Below are 21,929 nucleotides of genomic sequence, written 5' to 3'. Positions count from 1 at the left end.
TCCATCCGTATTTATGCTTCTGGTAGAAAGCGTTGGGGTGAAATAGGTACTCATACAAGATAAATGTTATCAACCCAGTTGGACATGAAACATCTCCTGCTCCTGTCTTGAGATTTATTGACAGAGTGACTATACATTTCCACAGTGATTCAAGATTTGCTCTCGATACAATTATCTGATTGACCCTGAAACTTCTGCTTAAGCTACAGTCTTTCCAACTTCTGTTTAATCAGTTTGCTTGCAGTTTGAGATGCCCTTGAATGTTAAATCATCTCAAGATAGCTAAACAACTTTCTCCTGTTGTACTGACTTCTAAAGATAAGTTCCATTCACCACATTTGTAAGTACCATGTCCTTAAACTGTCAAATTTTAGTCTAGATACGGGCCAAAGAGCTGCACCTGTTCACAAACCAACCACAAACAGTCTTATCCTCCAGAACATGATGTAAAAAGACTTTGTGCTAGCCTTACTCATCCTGTACTAAGTCCTCATTCCAACTGAACTGATGTATATTTGTGTTTCGAATGACCTAAGGGGTAACTTGCTCTTGAACAGTGTTCCTTGGGATGCTGTGTTTGTCCCAACAGCTCCCCCGCTCCCTTCAGAAACACTGTTCCTGGGAGATGAAAATACTTCTAAATATTGTCTCATCAGGAGGCAACTGGGTGAAAAAGCCTTGAATGCAGCAGTACCAAACTAGTGCCCCACCGTGCAATTCCATCATGCATAGCGTACCCCAGCACATACTGTCTGAAACAAAAGCCGCTTATTGCAGCACACTCAGGTTATTGGGTACTAATCTTGAATGTCAGGAGTTAAATCAAAAGTAGCATGTAAAGGGGCAAACCCACAAGAAATGAAACAGCAGCAAAATAAGTCTCCTTAGGAAACAGTGTAAGGAACTATCACTTGGGGAATACATCCTCCTCGGCTTCATTGGGTAAGAATGATTTACACTTCTCAAGGCTGACTTTACCATCAAAGAGGATCTTACACCACAAATATGCTACAAAAGGAGTGGTTGAGTAAATTGGCCGGGGGCAACCAGCATGTATTGCTGACAAAGAGTCTGCTGCAGTTAGAGAGGATTGTTTCTTACAGGGAGCTGGAGATAGCTGGGATGAAGGAAACTTACAGAAGCAGGCAAGAAAGAAGAATATCAGTGTAGGATACACGCATGTAGATCTTTTATCATTTTTATTCTTTGCTAAACAATGCTTCTTATCTTTGAGGAGTAACACAAAGCAAAATATTTAAGGGCTACTTATATGTACCAGCCAATCTGTACCAGCACTAAGAAACTGCTATGATAGATGCACAATCAGTTTAGGCCTGTTGAGAACTCGGGATTGCAATCCACAGTCAAAAGGTGCCCCAGAGCAAGGAGCAGAAAGTTAAGTCTTGTCACCAAGGGGGCCATATTCAAGAAAAATGAGAGAGGCCTGAGGTGCAGCTTGCCTTGTGTAGCAGATGATTTATTTACCAAAGGTAAAAACCCAAAACAATAAAAACCAAACCAAACCAAACCCCCACCACAACCAACCAGGCATAAACCCCCAAGAGTATTTATCTACAGAAGCTTCTTCTGGTAGTAAATCACTCAGGAATCCAATTTAATGAGGAAAAGATATCACTGTGGTTAGGAGGAGGGTGAAGAATTCCTTTCACATACCATGCAGAGACAGTTCTCTTCAAACAGCTTTTCGGTCAGAAGGAAGACATAGCTATGATGCTATTAGTCTGTTAAAATGAACAACTTTGCCAAATCAAGACTAGATACTATTGCCAACAATGTTCACAAAGACTGGGAAAGTAAAGCAGAGCATAGATGTGGCAGAGTAGGTACGGCAGAAGATGGTTGTCTCTGATCAAGCTGAAGGAAAGATCTAAATTTGAAAAGATCTTGCAAATGCAAGATGTTGATGTGGCTATACAAAAGGATCCCCACTGAGGCTAGGAAATCCCTCTTGTTTTGGCAGCTTTTTAAAGTGTCTAAGCTTATTTTCTCCCCAATACAAAAGGAGACCAAAACAATTGCAGAAGGTAGTTTTTCCAAATGGCAAGGCTTAACCATTCACCATCACTGAAACTATGGTCAGAAGTCAGAGAAATTGCTTTGTAATGATTTTCAGTTAAGAAGTTTCATTCTAGTAATGGTCTGCAAGAAATTGAGAGTATGATGGGGACCTGCTGGCCTAATGAAATCTATGACAACTCTCATCTAACACAATGTAGGTGAAGCAGGCACATTAGAAACCTTCATGGAAGAAAAGGGTAGGGAAACAGTGTCCCTGAAGAGCAGAGGCAGAGAGGGAAGGAACAGAGGAAGCTCACAGGCAGTTAGCTGGTCTATTACTCTGGGCAACGTGGGTTACTTTAATGGTGACTTGTTTTCAAGCTGGATGTAGGATGATTCAGCATTTTGTTCACTTTGTCCTTTTTCAAGTTCCTATTCCAGGCTTCCTACAGGTGCCCTGAGCACAATGAGTTTTGCCAAGTCTTTCTTCCAGTCTTTTAACATTGGCCAAATAACTGACTCATTTCTTTGCAAGCTTGCAGAGGAGTTTGGTTTGATCTGATGCAAAATGACTGCATAGGGAGCGCTAAGGAAGATGGCATGAAAGATGAAACAATGAGCTTAAGCTCAAAACAGGAGAAGAAAAACAGGTGTGTCTGACCAAGACGCTATTCTTAGGGAAGATAGGATGCACTACTGAGCAACACACAATGAAAACACTGGTGCCAAAACTCAGTGTACACAAAGTCTGGCTTATTAACCCCAGTGCCAGGTGCTAGGCCTGCAGGGTGCTTTTCCCAGCAGGCTCAAGATCAGTCTTCTCCAAGTTAAAATTGAATGTCTGGTGTTAGTGTGCATACACAGGATAGGGATATAAATCACTGCATCATGTTTACTTGTCTGTCTTTTCTGTTCACAGCAGACAGACTGCTTTTTACAAGCTATTCCTATTTTAAATGCAATTATCCTTGCGATATAGACGGAATGCAAAACATGTCTGAATGCAAAAAGTTCCGATAACGTCAAATATTGAGTTGGAGTTTTCAAAGCTATCTCAATTTCTCTCCTCTACACTAACCCATAATCCAGTATTATAATTTATTCCAGCAAGGATAGATACATGATATTTCTGGTGCTAACAGGTAGCTACAGGTTTTTACTATCCCAGTAAGATACTGAGCATATGGGTCTTTAATTTCAAGAGAAAAAAAAAATACCCCAAAACAACATTCCTTTACATTTTAAAGCAAATAGCATTAATTTCTAGATCCTAGCAATTAAGTAAAATAAGACACCCACATAATTTCAACAGTATTCAGCAATAATGATCAGTCACAAATAATAATACAAAAAGATTAACATGGGACATGTGTTTACAAAAAAGTCCCCAAAGATGATTCTCCAGTATTTGTTCAAAGTTTTATGCACATAATCTGACAGTATATTTCTACAACCATATTGAAGTTTTATTTTCCTCCTCATTTTTTAAATCTACAGGCTATCAAAACTATTGGACACCATTATGACAACAAGGCATTTCAGCTAATAAAGCCATAGATTGAAACAGACTTCCTTGGAACTGGGGAGAAAAACAAAAGATAAGTGTTAACCAAACAATTCCTCCCCTCATCTCTTCATTCCAAACAAATAAACATTATTTATGGGCTAAAAATTATCAATGAACACTACATTATTGCTTAGCTCATGAAGGTTATCCAATACCTAATGTTATACATGAAGACTATCTAACTAAACTTCACACAAGAAAAGAGGGGATGAGGAATATGGTCAAAATGAATAACATTTGATATGGCTTTAAATTACAGATAGCTATTAGTGCAGGGTTAAAATGGAAGTTATCCGAGGTTTTTATGAGGAAACTTTAACAAGATTTCATGACTGTTAATATAGTTCAGCACTAAATCTAACAATAGTGAAGTTTTTTGTGTTTCAGCTGTGTGTTAGAACTTCAGGTTATTTCTGCAGCTGAACAAATCTGTAGCTGCGTGAGACTTACGCAAACTTTGGAAAGCGAGGAGGTTCCTCCAGGGAAGATACAACAGGCTAGTCTAGTATTTTGTACCTATGTCAGTATATAATCAATGTAATCCCTGCCAATAGACAATTTACAACCTGTTCTAGAATCACAGAATTTTGTTAAAAATGCTAAAATTGATTATCACTAAAAGCTGATAATTTTTTCTCCTGTGTAAGCAGTGATAATAATCCCCAATTTAGATGTGAGAGTACTCTATCACATTAAAAGTGTTTTCACCCAGCTTGTTTCACAAGAGTTAGGCTTGTTCTACCACTGAAACCCCCTGCAAAAGCTGGGCTGACTTCTTTTGTCATTGAAGGGTTGAGTCTGCAACTCAGAAGCACAAGACTATTTAAACAATCACAGGGTAGCAGGTTTTAAAGCAAGATTTTAATCTGAAGAAAAAAAATAAATTACAAATGACATTTCAGGCAATTCTTTCAATTGACCTGCCCTTGGGGTAGTTTTTGAGCAAGAGGGATCACCTCTTACTCTTTTATATTTCTTTAGAAAAAAATCCTGATCTGCAAATAATCTGTTCTAGTTCCTGCAAAACAGTGAGGAATTTAGGGAAGGAAGTACCATGAAATTCCTACACAGATCACTCAATCTCAGTGAGACGTAGTTTGGCATTTGTTTTCAAAAACCGAAAGATTTCAAGTAGTTTTATTTCAAAATCCAACCAATGAAACCTATTCTCTAAGATTAGGAAAAACTGTGTATTTTCAAGGGTTTTGTTTCCACAGAGCAACTACAAAAAATAAGTCAGTTTGCTGCTAACAAACGAGTAAAATCTCAAGGTTTTAGAGGTATCAGCTTTAAAGACTGCAGAATTACCATACAAAATTAGGAACATTATTTCCCCTGAAGCTAAATTCCCAGCAGTCACAAGACTGCAGCAGTTACAGACACGATTTATGACATCCTCCGAATGACCTCTCAAAGCTAAAGACTGATTAAGTGTAAGACATGGAAGGTAGCTCCTGTCTGCCTGCATCACATGATGCAGAGTCACAGCACAGCGAACGTTTGCTACCGAGTGAGCAAAGCTGTCCCTTGGCTTTCTCCTGCATGCAGCACTGCGCTGCCATTATGTAAGAGAAACACAATGACATACAGCACAATATATCGGGTCCTCTTCTAACCTAATCTGAATCACTCCTCACGTCACCCGCAGATGTTCTTTGCGGCACTGGTTCACAGGTGTATCTGTAATTTTCTAGGACAAGAATTGTCATTTGCCTTTAGCAGCACTGTCAGTACCAAAGCAAGACAACAGCAGTATCTGAGGTTAGGAGTAGCTTATAAGGAAAAGAAACAACTTGAGCTATTCAGCACATGAATGATCCTATTTTCTCTATTTCTGTCAGAAACAACCAGGCTTGTTCTATAGCTGTCAAAAGCATTACTGTATTTATCCAGTGCTGCATATAAAATATTCCCGTGGCACATGTATGCATTTATATAAAGGCGATTCCAATGTACTGAGAAAAAAGAAAAAAATTGTTGTCCCAGTCTCAAGAACTGAAGTAAGTATGAGGTGACACTGCAGCTATTTTGGCCGGGAGTGATTTGTGATGGCTCCATCACAGGAAGTTCAGTCTAGCAGATTTAGGCCTGGCTCAAGGGAAAGCATGCAGAGAATCACCCACCCAATACCCTTCTCCCCAAAGGTTCATTAAAAAAGTCAGTCCCATTCACAACGAATCAGAGAAAAGTTTAAGATATGAATGGATGTGATCTCTGAAGTGTGTCCTCCTCAGCAGGATGCAAACATGTCAACTTTACTTCACTACAGCAAGAAAGTTTAGCATAATCTATTGAGCACCCCTGAACTAGACCATGAAAGTGAGCTGTCGTAGCTTCTTCACAAATCTATGCCTCCCTTTCTCTTACATTAAGAGTAAAATAATAAGCAATATTTATCCCTCAACTACCACCACTAAACCTCCAAGATTACATTTTACCAAGATAAATGGGGTAGTCTGCAGTTCTGGGAACTGCTGTTCCAAACATTCAAAGCACTTCCCTCTCAGTTACACTATGCTCCCATTTCAGGAGCTTTCTTCACAGCCATACTATTAGAAATACACAGCTTACTTTTTTGACTCCATAGCAAAGGGTTGACTGTGGGTGTGGAGGAAAGATAAGAGACTGCAGCCTCTAAAACTGCTGCAACTCCACGCTATCACAGACTGACCCAATTCATTCACTGACTGAGGCTGAAATGGGGTCACCAAAGCAGGTCCTACCCCCTTTAGGAGGCAGGTACACAGTGAACTTGAGTGTGGTTTTATTTAGTGACATTTATCAGCACTACTCTTTAAAACGAACAACCTCCCTCCCAACAAACACGAACTTAACAGGCTGCTTTTGCAGCGATGCTCTTTCGTGAGGTACCAAAAACTGTTGAAGGAGAGATATGGGATGGTTGGAAGGAAATTCAGCTTTACTGAACAAAAGGGAGGAAGAGCTAGAGTTTGTCACTGTTCCTCTTGGCAGTCTGGTTTGGACGAGTAGCTACCCACGGTGTACACTGGTGAACACCAGTGAAAGTTTCCTCCTTGTTCAAACGTTACTAACAATTCCCAAAGGGAGGAAGTACAAATTAATCAATATATTTCAATCAAATTATTCAAACACAATTTTCCTCCTTAAAATTGTAACAACGATTTGCAAGACAAGCTATGAAAAGTCTGAGCTGATATACCAATTCACAGAATAACAGCTGTGCAAATGTCTGAGATGAAAATTTTATTTACTATAGTAATGTTCTACTGTCACTACATTAAGCAAAATCTCAAAGTTCAACAGATGTTCAACAGTTCTAATTATTTTCAAGAACTACTGAAGAAAACAGTTTTAAAGCATCAGGGAAACTGAATGAACCTCCTACATACTCTGGACGATGTTAATGAGTACACAAGATCAAGACGAGTAAATGTCACTATTCTAACTACAAGCACAGGGTAAGTGTCTGTTTATGTGTCCTGTTGAACTACCTTATAAAGCATGCTTTTCTCCCTCCCCAGCACTCCTGAGGACAGAGCACAGAACCACCAAGGGCAGAGCAAGAAGCTAGAAACTTTTAGCCAAGAATCTTGTTGAACTCCAAAAATGGAAGAATTGAGAAATTCTATGGAGAATTTTATAAAATGGAATGAAAGAACTAATTTGCCTTAGTATCATTTTGTACTGCTTTGCTGAAAGTCTAGGCCTATTAAAGGATGAGGACAAAGAGGAAGGCTTAAGCTTTTCCAGGCAGACTGGCAAGATGCCCTTTTGCAAGGTCTTAGCCTTTTGCAAGACTATGATCTCAGGAACCCTGACAGAGAAGTGAACTTGAGGTTAGTGATTCTTTTCGTTCCAGACTGAAGTTTGGAGTGCATCAGTCAAAACAGTTGACAGCATCAGCCCTGCTGAGTAAAATACTCTCCCTTTTTTTGTGCACAGAAGTGACCGAGGAAATCAAGTCACTGCAGCGGGCAGAACTACCAGAATCACGTATCTCGGTGGTCCAAATGTTGAGTTAAGGTGTGCTATTTTCCCTCCCTTCTACTGACCAATATAAACTGAATAAGTTCTGGCAAAAGTAGCTTGCCCCAAAGATGTTGAAACAGCCACCAATCAAAGCAGCTTGTAACTTGTGTGAGAAAAAATTAGGTCACTCCCACTCACAAAGAATGTTTCCAAAATATTTTTATTTAGTCCTTTAGGTGACTCATGCCAATCTTCAAGTCTCTACTTTTGATTGAAATGCATGTATTATGGCTGTCATTTAGATGTTGACAACTCATCTAGCAGGACTATGGCTTACACAGATTCCAGCTCAGGATTCTGACACTCACTCAAATGCAGGCCTCAGCATGTGGCAGTACCAGCATTTCTCTTTCCTCACAAGACAGAACTTAACCCAACACCTCGAACTGATTTAGAATAAACAGTGTATTTAAATCCTCATGACAAAACCCTGCTTTGCATCCTTGCTAATCTAAATTAGTTGCACTGTTGTGGCCCACATCACTTTGAATTCGGTTAGATGGCACGGGAGTATTTGTCTAGCTGTGCATGGCATTGGATTCGAACACCCCAGAAGACAGAGTAGGTTGCTGGACAGGGAGAGTACATCGAGTTTCACTCATGTTTTCCTTCCAGTACCCCTACCTTAATTTTCAATATTCTGCCTGTACCAGTCTTTCCACGTACTAATCCTCCATTCAAAACAGAGCTGGATAAACTTTAAATATAAAATCATACATGTAATCCCTGCTATCTGTGATGTTTGATCCCCTGCTCTTTTTTGGTGCATTCCCTTATTGTAAATTTTCCTTATTGTAATTCCCTTATTGTAATTCAAAAAGAATAATTGCTAAGTAGGTACCTTGAGTAAGGAAAAAAACCTCCTGCGGCTCATGCACTGGATGTCTCAACACTCCCTCTCTGAAATTACACTAACAAAAACTTTTCCCCTTAAAATGAACCTCAGTAAATATGTTGGCCAATAATCAGACCCACTTGCTGTATCCGAATTAAATGCAGAGCAGTCTGAGTGAAAGCAGCACCACCTCTGAGCAAGCGGCTTTAAGGAGACAGGCGTAGAAAGTTTCCAGTAGAACAGCGTTCCAACACAAAGTGCTGACTTGATGAAACCCAAAATATTCCACAGGAATGTGCTAATTCAGTCAAAACTTTTGAAAGAGGACAGGCCAGCTCACCAAGCCAGCCAACCAGTCTAGTGAACTGACTGGCTCTCCCCAGCTCTCCAGGGTCACTGGCTTCCCCATCTGGCCAGGTGCCAGGCTGCTAGTCCCTGCTCTCTGAGGGGCCCTTTAATAATAATAATAATAATAATAATAATAATAATAATAATAATAATAATAATAATAATTAGTCTTACAAAGTGTTCTGAGAAACAAACAAAGGAATTTTAAAATGAAAAACAGAATTACTTCAGAACCAACTGCAAGGTTTCTTCAAGAGGAATTGGTTGCATTTGTTGCAAAGCATCTAAAACTAGTACCCCTAATGACATGAGTCTCTCCTGTCTCCTCAATTTTTCTAACACACCTTCCAGTGAAAAAAAAGCATCAATACTGGACAACACAAAATGAACAATTATTATATTCAAGACCTAAACTTCACCAAATAGGTCTAATCATCAGCAAGGAGTTAAAGGCAAATTGCTTCCAAAGGACTGGGTGTTACTCAAGCAAACGCCCCTGCCTGACCAAAACACAGGGCTACCTTGTAAGCAACATCTTGTGCAGAGTAACCCCTGAGCGGGCTCCCTGCAAACTTGAACGAGATGGTGCAAGGGGCCTCATTTAACACTCTGGAGAAGCTCAAAGGAATAGGTATGGCTATATAATATTTTAGCAGTGGTTTTCAAAAAATCTGTCAACTAGCAAGTAACCCACTTTCTTCATAAAACTGGCTTGTGGCAACCCGTGGCTAACCAGTGCATGGGACACACTCTGGCTTCTCAGCAACTCAGCAAGTAACAGTATTATGAGTTTTTAATTGCTAAAAAAAGCAAGGCTATTTAAGACAGTAACACCAAACACCACAATGTTTTTGTGCAATTCCATTCATTTAACCAGCTTTTGTATCAAAATGCCTAGATATTGTTTCACATATGAGCACCACAAGTAGTTTAAGAGATACTTGGAACAAAGTTCCACAGAAAAAAGAAAGAGCTCTTTTTACATGCCAAATTGAGTAAGCAATGAGATCTCTGTTGCAGGCAAGTCATATGATTTTGAAAGAATAAGGCTAATAACATGTACTGATTTATTTATATGAAAATCAACACAACTTCCAGCATAGAACTGGGACAAATTTGTGACCACTCTCTTTCAGAAAACACGTGTAAATCAGACAGCTGTCAGAGTTTGAAGTTCACTGACCCTCCCCTACTGACAAATGCAATGCACAAAGGTAGCTCAGAAAGCCATTAAGAGATTGGCTGGGAGGACTCAATTTTTTTAACCTTAAAATCACATCTAAGCAGTCTTATAACATTTTTCTGGGGAAGACTGTATGTCTCAGACTCACATTTAAAAAGAAAGGTTTGTCTTCTCATAATGACAAAATACATACAATTTGATCCCTGTTGTTTCTTAGAAAGAACAACTAATACATTTACAGTATCATGAGGAAACACATCTAGAACAGAACTAGACATAAGCACAGTTCAATCCAACTGCTCAATTTTTAAACATCTCACCACTTGCAAAGTCTATGGCTCCCTTCAACTACTTGCAACACAAAATTCAGAGAGAAAAGGAGGTGAGAAAAAAAAAGGAAAAAAAAAGTTATTTTTCCTGTTAGTGGCAATAGGACTGGGAAACCACCAGTGACCAACACAAGCAAATGATGCCTACTTGGCTCTAGGTCAAGTAGGCATAAGGTCAAGATAACAATGAGAAAGTAAAGCATAAAGAGATGCCTTCCATTTTGGAATAAGGTATCAAAAGTTGATAGCAGCATTTTTTCTTCTCTCTAGCAAAACTTGAGATGCCCTTCTTATGGCTTATGACAGAAAGGCAGATCCATCACTGATCTCCTCATCATGGCAAACAGCAAAATATGCAAGAAAAAAAAAAAAGCATGCATATAGACTTTCATATGCAATTCTGGGTCTGTAATCATGGCAGCATTAAGTTACCAATCTGCTAGTTAATTCTCTTTCATTAGCCTTATTAAAGGGATCACAATCATACCACAAAGTAACAACTGAGCACTGCACAACTCTGAAGCCATATCCTCAATTTCTTTGTGCTGCAGTAATTTAAATAACCAGCTATAGGCTATAATTTAAGATTTAGTCCACGACTCCAGGAGCTAACCAACTGGAGTTACAAGGATCAATGCACACTTCTATTAAGTGTTTATGAGAATGAGACCATACTTCTAAGTGTCTCTCTCAAACCAGCCTATGTAATTTAGTAGTTTTCTCCTTTCAAGCTTAAATAACCATTTCCTAGAATGAATTTCTGAGGCTCTCTATACAGCAGACACACTCCTAAATAGAGAAATGACATGTTGCTGGTAATAACTCATACTGCATTGTCCACAACTGCTTTTGTCGTGTTGCAGATTATCCAGAGAGTGGCTTCAGGTGCCACTCACAGGTTTTACTTCTGCTCCTTTATATGGAAGTTTGTTGACTTAACAGACTGCGCAAAGGTAACAAGATGGCCCAAAGGAGTTCCAACCAGCAGTGTGCCAGCTGAGAGAAACAGTGCAGGGAGAAAAAAAAGAAAAGGAAAAAAAAAAGAAGAGGTTGAATATGGCACTGTTGTGATACACATGAACATCACAAACAATACTGAGAGGTTATGTTATGTAATTGCTGCTTCTTTGAAAAAAGTTAAGTCAGCTGAGTGTGCTCATAGGTACATGTAGGGAGCAGCAGGGGCAAAGGATTTCAGTCAGTCAACTCATAGCTTGTGGACATCCCAGCAGTTGGATTACTGCCAGGGCTTGCTCTCTGCCAGCTTGCCTCCTCCTGCTCTGCCCTAACTGATCCCAAGTGCATTATCCCTCCCTGACTGGGGCGACTAGCCTGCTTCTACCTGGTGTTCAACATCCCTCAGTACACAGATTGCTAACAACTTATCTTGGAAAATGCTTAGTCCTAATTTACAAAGGGCAAAACAAAGAGAAACAAAGAGAAACAAAGCCCCCTCTCTTAGATGAAGTCAACCTTCTGAAATATATATGTGGCAACACCAGGAGAAAAAAAAAAAACTTTTTCTGAGTGCTGTGCTTTGAAATGGGTTTCACAACTGTAAGTATATTATTTCAAATTATTTTTGCAATTAAGGCCAAGCATTATTGCTGTCCAGACAAAGAATAAGGTGGGCCCAACCACCCTTCAAGACTTGTTCCAATTAAAAAAAAATATCCAGTGTAGGATACCATAACAGCAAGGGTGTCAGGAGGGTCAAAGAGCCTATAACACTGCAGGTTATTTATACAATAACTAACTTATGTTGGAGGGGACCTGTGGAGGTCTTCCAGTCCAGCCCCTCACTCAAAGCAGGACCAAGTCAGACTCAGTTGCCCAGGGCCTTCAGTCAATTTCTGATCTTCTCCAAGGATGGAGGTTGCACAGCCTCTTCAGGTGCATGCTACTGTGTTTGACCACCCTCATTATGCAGCATTTCTACCTTACATTGAATAAGATTTTTCCCTGATGCAACTTGTGACCACTGACTCTCAACTTTTTGCTCCGCACCTCCAAAAAGAATCGGCTTCCTCTCCTCTACAATTTCTTTCTAATCGCATTCTGTTCTCACATATTCCGCATCTGATGACTGGTGAGCAATAAGCCCATTCAGGAGGTGCTGTAAGATTTCCTGATGGTAGGACAGCTCTGCCAAAGTAGGCACTAAGATCTCAGTAAGATTTTCTAATTCCTGCTTCTCTGAAACCTTTTTGTATGCTTGCCATAGAACTGAGTGTCAGTCTAAGCCATGGTGATAGAAAGGTTTGATCCTAACAGTGGCAAAAGTGTTTGCCTTGCATCAAAGGTTGCCTAGAAGGAGAGCTTATTGGTATGGGGAAAAAATAGACCTACAACTGGCGATTCATTTGACGTTGGCAAAAGTCTCACTAAACCCACAAAAAAATGAAGGTGAGACATACATATCTACCAGTCCATATGAAGTATCACATACGCAATCAGCTGAAGAAGGATAAAGTTCTTTAGCTCCTTCAAGAAAGGATAATTTTCTTGAATAAGGTGCAAATGCACAGTGCATCAAGTAACAGTCCTTAATAATGTCCCCAGAAGGAGACTTGATTGACCTACCTCACTACTTGATGTCATTAGATGAGAGGACGTTTAAACTACACGTATCTCAAGGGGGCACTAAATGGACACTGACCAATATCTGATCTTGTGGCCAAAAACACGGAATACACACACTCAAATAAGAATAACTTTATATTTGTAGAACAAGTCAACAGTGTAAATTATATTGGGAGGCGGTATAAAAAAAATACCAAGTTCTTAGGAATTATTTTGAAAAAATAAACAAGCAAAAAAACATACACCATTTCTGAATCCACTGAATTAGTTACCAGAGTATCTTATTAAATAAAGAATTATTATCACTCTAATGTTTAAAATTAATAAATAATTATCAGCTTACTTCTTTCTTACCATTGTAGGTTATCCTTGGTTTTGTCAAACACATCACAAGATGTAAATCCATTTCATCGGAAGATACAAATTTTGAACATACAGGGCACTTGAATCCTATGGAAAATAAAATATGTAAGCATGAATACATTCGACCATGTTGCAAATATGTATATTCAAGCCAAAAAACTATTCTGCACACATTAGAAGATAAAAAAAAAAATCTGGCAGCTTTTCAGTTTTGACCTGACATTTCTTACATGAATATAATTCCCTTGATTTCAAAAGATCTCAAAATGGACCATTGTTTCTGCAAATTGATCTGTTGCCAATTGTGAACATGTCACCACCTCTGGAACGCAAAGTTTCCCAACAGCTCCAAGAACAGTTTAAGACAAGTCCAAGAAGATAATGTGACTCTACTAAAACAGAAATTAGAAATGTATAGAGAACATAGCCATTAAAATCTGAACTCGGGCAGGGGCCCTGAATTAACATCTGCGCTTTTACCAGGAATAGCATTGAAACTTTAACAAAGGATCTCAGTTTTATATCTTATCATGCAAGCTGCAGCATCTTTTACCAGTCTGGGGCACAGGGAAAACATTAACTCAGGGGTGTCACCTCACCTACTGAATCACTAATATTTCCTGTAGCGCTGAATTTGTTTGACTTTCCTCATCCTAGCCAAGCATGACCTTGTTTAGCTTGTGAGGTCACAGCCTGAGGCAGTATGGGGTAAAGAATAATTAAGACAGTCTGGATTGTGATGCAACTGCATAATAGTCCATGACAACACTGCTTAATATTTTAATTTATGTCATTACCAAAGACAGCAGTCTTCCAGTTAAAGGACAAGATTGGTTGGACAAGTTTTACGGTCCACAGAAAAGTCTGAGAGAAGTCTGACTGATTTTGATCTGCTGAATAATTAACACACAAGTGAGAGCCACCAACAGGGATCTTGATGCGTAACAGCTGTTAAGGAGTATACCTATGGGACAACATACAGTAAAAATATCTAAATCCATGCTCACTGCAAAAGAGAAACTTCTTTGATGCTGCTGAAAAGTAATGATGCAGGCATGTATAATGGCCACTGCACCTTCCACCAACATCCACATCTGCACCTGTTCCCACATGTTCTAGTTTGTTGCCCCTTGCTTTTGTACTTCCAACCTTGGGAGTCCACAATGAACTGAGTCAGTCAAGGATGACAAGCAACTTGATGCTGCACTTTCAAGTTACTGATGCCTGAGAATTTTGATCTTTACTGTTAATCATTATCCAGATGTAGATCAAGCAACTAACCTGAAGCATTAGCACTTGATAGAAGTAATGCACTTCATTTATCAATACAATGATTTTTATCTCTTTAGTGCAGCTAATAGGAAGCAAGTCAAAGGAGATAACTGGTAACACCCATGAGGAACTCTGAGCAGCAGCTGAACATGTACTGTAAACCACTTCCTGATATCAAGTACAGTTATGATTCTTCCCATTTTAGTCATAAGCAGTTCATATCTATTTCTTCTTGTGTCAATCTTACACTTCAGTTTAAATATTGCTCTTCTCTCCTTATTTTTAATCCTTCTCCCCCAACCCACATCTTTACAAACAACAGTTACAACCACAGGTTAATAAGCATACAACAGCCAAACCCATATTTCGGAAAAAACAAGTTGAAAGGATTAATTTACTTGTAGAAAGCTTTGTCAGTGACCCTTCAGCCACTGTGTAGCCTCCCTCCCCCAGGCTGCATCTCAACATGACTAAAATCAAAATTAGTATCTCAGTCCTCCCAACACCCAAACCCACCCATAACTGTTTTGTTACGGTTTTCTTCAAAAAGTGATGGGGGGGTAAATTTTCTCTCAACCTTTATCAGCCTAATGCAGCTGATTACTCTAAGTCTAGTCAAAACCTACTAAGACCCATGCATTATTCTCATTTATATGCTTCTATAAGCCATAACTGACAACATATTTCAATGTGAAAAAGCATGTTAACTTCCTTATACACTGCAGACTGAGTCCTGCTGTGCCAGAAGGGAGTGTTTGCATTACAGCAAGTTAACATTTATGTTCATGGCTAGTTAAGCACCGCGACAGTCATTAACAGGTTCCCTCTGCTTTCTGGACAGAACCCTTCTAGCTTATTCCCTAGGGTCATCAGCAGGTCTAACTGGGAGTGACAGGGGGCAGGGAAACCCATCAATAGGTCTTTAGAACCATTGCTAAAGTTAACAGTGTTATTAAGAAGGTACATATCCCAGGAATGCTTGGAGGGAATACTTAAATCCAAATAAAACAGTAGGGAGAGTTTGGGTGAATAATAATGATGATGATTATAATAACAACAACCCTTTCACTTAAAACCATGCTTAAAGATAGACAGCTGTGAAAAATGTTTCTGGTTATCCACCTAGAGTATTCAGCTGAATGTGCTTATACTACCATGTACCTGCCCCTAAGCCTAGTAAACAGTCTGCATTCTAGCAATAAAGTAAGTATTTTAACAATACAGTATCTTGTGGCTTGTCCAGTGTCAAGGGGGAACTGAAGGTAGTAGTTAAACAACTACAAATATCCTCCTGACACAGTAAGTCTGGGATATCTGACTGCTGTAGCTGTACTCAGTGTGCAGAACAGTACACTGAAGAACCCAAGAAGTAGAGGACATCACACTTAACTAAGCCTTGTGGACCAACTTAGTTGCCAGTGGTAAAGGTATCTGTGGAAAAGATGTTTTTCCAGTGACCAGCATCAGCTGCATGCCAGAGACTAGCGTAACAGCAGAAAGAGAGCCTTGAGCTTGCAACGCTTGCTGAAACATTTTTCAAATACAAGTGAAATCCGACTTCTCATTCATTCAGAACCTCCTGCTGCAATAACCAGCTCCTGGATTTTGCCATCTTCCCCGAGAGATGCACAGTGTACATTTTGTGTGAAGGAAATTACCATTTCCAACTCCTTGAGTAACCCCAAAGAACAAATTATTTTGACTGTAGACACAATATTTACTTTATTTTTAACTGTATTTGAAAAATGTAAATAAGTGAACAATCAACACTGTCCACAAGCCAGTTAAACGTCCTTAAAAAAAGCTGGTGTTTTCCTACCTTTCCTCAAATCAGAAGGCAATAGTTTCATGACCCAGTTTACAATTAAGTACTCCGTAAGAACAAAGACTCTATTGTACCACTGCCCAGCAGGCTAACAACATTTATAGCTTATGTTTGTTTTTACCATCAGTCTCAAGGAACAATTCTGATAACTTGAAGAAAGTTTCACATGACTTTAACAATCAGCAACAGGTCAAAAATAACTTGCTCTCTACATGACTTGTTTTACTGAGTTTTGCAGATAAACAATGCATTCACAGACATTTGGACAACAAAGTGGAAGTACTCATCAGATGAGGTGGCATCACGTGAAGTGTCCTCTAAAAACTGTGAAACTCAATTAACTACTTTCTCACTCTCTTTACAAGGAAAGCGCAATAGAGAACGTATGGTTCTAGGTAAAAATCCAGCTCTTACGAAGGTGTTGGTTTCACAGCATCCCTTATCCTCATCTTGGATGAGGATCTATCACCTTTGTATTAGGGTCGTCACTGTCTGTCAGCATATCACTGCAAAGCTGTCCTTCCTTCTCCCATAGTAGAGAGGACATTGCCTGTGATACAACTTAAGTCAGGGGAAGAACCACCTCTCACCCCATTCTCTTTCTGTACAGCAGGAAAGAACTGAGCACCAAAACTGAGCCAGCACACGCCTCTAGCTGACTTCTACAACTGCATGCTTAAGAGGCAGGGAGACAAATTCTTAGAAGCTCCCATCATCTAGTTTCACAACCCTGACTACAATACTGAAAGTAACACATTACTTGAAACCATAATCCTGGAAAAAAGTACAATTACAAGAAAAGAGAGACGGAACAGAAGGTTCCAGTACAGTGACTAGGAAATCCCAAGATGGCACAAAAAGTTTGAAATAATTAAGCCTGTGTAAGTAGTAGGACTTAAATATTCAGAGGTGAATTCTCTCTCTCATTCTCTTTTGAATGTATCACTTTCTTCAGACTCTGCTGTGTTTTGCAAATGAACCTCCAGTTAGCCAAGAAATCCCATCTTCTCTCACATCCATCTACCAAACTCATAACTTTCATCTCTGGCAGGCTTGGAAACAATCCACAGGGACAGGTCAATGGGTGGTCACTCACTCTATTCATACCAATTTCAACCTCTTACTGATATCTTACTGTGTTTGCCTTGCTTTGCAAACATCAGACTGTTTAACTTGCAGTTCAGTGCATAGCGAAGCAAACAAAAAACATCCAACAAATAACAAACTCCTGGACCTCTAATTTTTGCAAAATCATGCTGGCACTCATTCTGGAATATCTACTTTGTGGTGGGAAAAAAAAGAAAAAAAAAGAGCGAAGAGCTTCCAGACAATACAGTGCAGAGTGTCACAGAATTGCACATAAAGAAAACACATTAAAGCGGTATTAGACTTGCACAGAAGAATGGATGATCCTTTTGGTCAATATTAAACAGTTGTAGCAAGAAATAACCATGAATAAAACCTGCACCAACACAAAATACTGCATCAGCCTGATCAGAGTAACCTTTCAGCAGAAAACAGCTCAACCGGAACATTGCCAAAACCAAACTAAAAGTATAATGAGACCAGCTGTTCTTTTAAAGTAAGAATGCAACATAATAGTATTTTAAGTTTTTGTATCCTTGTGTTTTCAAATAAGATGGATAAATCCATCTTGGCTTACATTTAAAGAAGTCATAAGAAAAGAGAAATCCGTGCATACACATACTTTTCTAAAATGTATTTGACACTAAGAAGCCTGAAAAATGTTACTTACGTACTTGTACTTGTTCTTCGGTACTTAGAAAAATAAGTATAGACAATCTGGAAGTGCAGCATCCAGTAAATAGGATGGTATGAGGGTGGTATGCAAGATTACTGTCACACAAGTAAAGCCTGTATAACGATGCTAAAACAAAACAACACAAATAGTCCCCTCCCCCCAATAAATAGAAAAGACCTCACATAATCAGAGAAACATGTTAGAAAGGACCTCAAGAGGTCACCGAGTCTATCCCATACTGGGAAACTGGGTTAAACGTACTTAGAGGATTTAATCTGTCCTTAAAAATCAACTAGTGAAAGATTTTACAGACATCCTAGACAACCTACAATGCTGATCAGCTATTCCTAGGGAGTTAGAAAAATCTTCGGTTATCTCTAATCTGGCAGTCTTCACTTACAAAAAAGGTTGATTACTTCTTATGTGTTCAGTAGACATGGAAAAAGTCAGTAACTGTCCTCAGTATAAAAAAAACCATGTTCACACTGGAAAATGCGTGCCCTTCATCTTTTTCCCCTAGCCTGAAAAAAACTGAGTTACTCTAGTCTTTCCTCACAGGCCCTGATGCCTAAACCTTTTATTCCTATTGCTGTCCTCTGGACTCTCTCCAACCTTAACACATTGCATTGCCAAGAACTGGGCAGAGCTTTCGGGCTAAGACTTCACAAGTCCTAAGCAGAAATTAAGTTACCTATCACATTGTTCTGTTACACTAGGTGTTGAATATCTATATATAGATCTATCTATACATAGAGGTATCTCTTTTATGTGTGTGTATATAGGTATGTACATGTACATTTTAAACAAGCCAACAGATTATTGGCTCACCCCTCCCATGACCCATAACAGTCCCTAAATCTTCAGCAGAACTGTTACTAGCCAGGTCCCATTTTTTTAGTGGTATCTTTTATTTCTCCTCCCATTTAGTAATTCTCATTTGTCTTTTTTAATCAATTATGAACACTTTTCTAACATGTTAAAAACAATTATGAACTTTCATTTTCTCCTCCATAGCGCTTTCAGATCTTACAAGTTTGGCATTATATTTCCTTTTTTAAAGTGCGCACCCTCCAAAAAAGATGTCTGAAAACGGACCCAAAGTAGACCACTGTGATACTTGATTTGAATTGCTCTCCTACAGCAGCTACAGGACTTTTGTTCCAACTATTTCAGCATCCACCTACTTTTTCACCTAGGCCATATTCTCGAGTTTGCTAATGAGAATATAAAGCAGAATAGCATACACATTTTATTGAAGTCAAAGTGTAATGCCTCTACTTCTTCCACTTCTTCCTTTTATATTCAACTGTGTGGAGGACTATGAAGTGAGATTGTAAGAACAGCAGAAAAATAGCTGGAAATAATTCAGATTCTGTTCTGTAAATCTTCCCTTCTTCTGTAAACTAATTTGTAAAACTTAAAGAATAAAAAAAAAAAGCTCCAGTAAAGACTACATGGTCTATCAGAGTTATGTAGCCACAGAATTCTCTCTTCTCTTCTCCTCAGACAGCTGAAATGGAAAGACAAAACAAGTAATTCCTTAAGCTCAAAACCATGAAGCTTTGTACATGAAAGCATATTTCTTTAACACAGCTAACATCTTACCGGGCAACTTTACCCTTACCAAAGAGAATATGAAGATTGTTTCACAATAAATTCAAGAACAGAGAACTGACATTTTTAAAGTGTCTTTAAGTTAGAAGGTAAAAGAAAAAAGAGCATTACTAATTCCCAGGGAACCCTCTACAGGAGAATTTCTAGGTGCTGTAGCTCCCAATACAAGTGGCTACTCAGAGAAAGTTTGCCATTTTATGTACATACGTTTTTTTATTAAGGGAGAAATTGTGTCAGTAAAAAGATACATCTAGTTCTCTAGTTTCCATTGTTCCTTATGCTGTTAACAGCCTAAGCTGGGAAAACACAGCACCATCTGGAAAGACTTCTGGAGATGAAAAGAAATAAAGAAATACTCCCCTCAATTTGAGAGAGAATAGGAAGTCAAATAGAAATAAGGAACACAATACAAACTCTGTCTTTTCTAGAAAAATGAACAAGGATAAGCACAAATAATTTCTTCTCAGCACTTACTGATTTTGCGCTCATAATCTAGAGGGGTTTTCTTCCTCACTTTTGTGCCATAAAACTGAAATAAACACACTTGTGAATTCCTTGAGGGAAACAAGGGATTTTCTCTTGTATTTTCCTATTTAAAGCTCCCACAGTACTCAAGGGGAAAGGGGGGATATATAAAATGGTGAATAAAAACACACCTGAAACTTATTTTAGTTAAGGGGCCCATGGAATAATTAGAGAAGATATGTTTGGATAATACTTCATCTCCTAAGTAAAAACTTAGGAAAGACAAAAATCTTACTACATAACTTCTTTAGCTCCCTTCATCTTGGTAACTGGGAAAGTGAGATCTTCAGTAGCAACCACTGAAAAATAACGTAGTACAGAATGAAGACGAGAAACTGAACAAGACACATTTCCTTATTCATAAATAAAGCCTTTAACAACTGCACAACTTCAGGTGTCTAATACCAATGTAAAAGTAACATGTGATGATGATTATAACTGGCAGCTGCACATTTTTAGAAACTGAAGAATAATAAATACAGCCATTAAAAGAGAGAAAAAAAGCCCCATGCTAAAATATCTTGCAAACCAGAAGATGAAATTACAGGTGGGAAAGACCTGTGGAAAGATTGATTTCACCTCTTAATATAAAAATAAGAACAGCTGTTATTAGAGGAACAGCTTTTTAAGAGTGACATTTTAGATTATGCAAGCACCCAAAGGGAGGAGGAAAGACCTTCTTAGCTCCACCTGTGTTTGTGGGTGAGTGCTACCCCACCATCCCATCATCCATAGGGACCTGTAGTCAAGGTAGATGAGAGACTGCTCAAGTCTCCTTCATGCAAACTCCTAGAGTTTTTGCACTTTCAAGTTGACAAGCACAACAAGAACAGTTTTTAAAGTGACTTGTAAGCTATTCATTCAGTCTTTAACTTACTACTTTATTAACTGCATTTCAGACATGTCACCCCCCTAGCACAGATCCATACCACAATGTTCTCAATGGAACAGAAGCAGCTGAAGACAGACAAGTGTGAATATAAACTTATGTTGGGAGTTGCATTTGGTAGATTTAAAGGTAAGAGCAAGCCTCCGTTTTCATGCAAAAAAGGCTCCACCCACACCCTAAATCCAGACAATTTTAGCTTACTACATTTGAGAAGTATATTTTCAACTAGTGACCAGAAACTCCACTTATCAACTTATTCCCCAGAATACCGTTAATTTGCATAGCATCTTTCCCAAGGGAGGGGAGCAGGGGAGACAACCCAAGGGGACACACCTTCTCCCTCTGTTTCACATAGGTGTGATGACTCCCTTCCAAAATCTGAATCAAGGGCAACAAAGGAAAGAAACTTTTCCTCTCTCTCACATCTATTCAGCGTCAGATCTCTGGCAAGCAGAGATAAGAGCAAAGTCCCCTTCTAGCCACAATGGCAGGGTAACACCAGTAGTATGGGAAGAAACTAGCCCTATCACCATTTCAGAGGCTTCTGTACACAAGTGGGGCTCTTGCCACTTCGGAGAAATCTTGTGGAGCTGTGTGGAGGACAACAAAGTTGTCTGAATATGCAGTTAAGCCAGGTTGGACACATTTTGGAGCCCAGTCAGCTACCTTACTCAAAATACAAGTAGCCAGAAAGCACGGTCAATGGTTTGGGGCACAAATGTATTTTATTTACACACCGCAGGCAAGATTAACCTGTCAAACAAGCTTAGTTCTTGCATTACCAGATGATGACAAATAACTCAC

At 39.0% G+C, this 21,929-nt stretch overlaps 1 protein-coding gene across 1 annotated transcript in view; it reads right to left on the bottom strand.

The window, feature by feature from the left end:
* The window catches only part of ZNRF2 (zinc and ring finger 2), a 61,192-nt gene that overhangs the window by 15,065 nt on the left and 24,198 nt on the right, over positions 1-21,929 (bottom strand). The window contains exon 2 of the mRNA XM_072853883.1: positions 13,230-13,325. Coding sequence (XP_072709984.1) covers positions 13,230-13,325 — 96 coding nt within the window. The remainder of the gene's footprint in view (positions 1-13,229; positions 13,326-21,929) is intronic.

The sequence above is a fragment of the Ciconia boyciana genome, chromosome 2 (genome assembly GCF_034638445.1).
Source record: "Ciconia boyciana chromosome 2, ASM3463844v1, whole genome shotgun sequence".
Taxonomy (NCBI): domain Eukaryota; kingdom Metazoa; phylum Chordata; class Aves; order Ciconiiformes; family Ciconiidae; genus Ciconia; species Ciconia boyciana.
The sequence above is the reverse complement of the archived record's forward strand: the minus strand, read 5'-3'. Positions and strand labels throughout refer to the sequence as shown.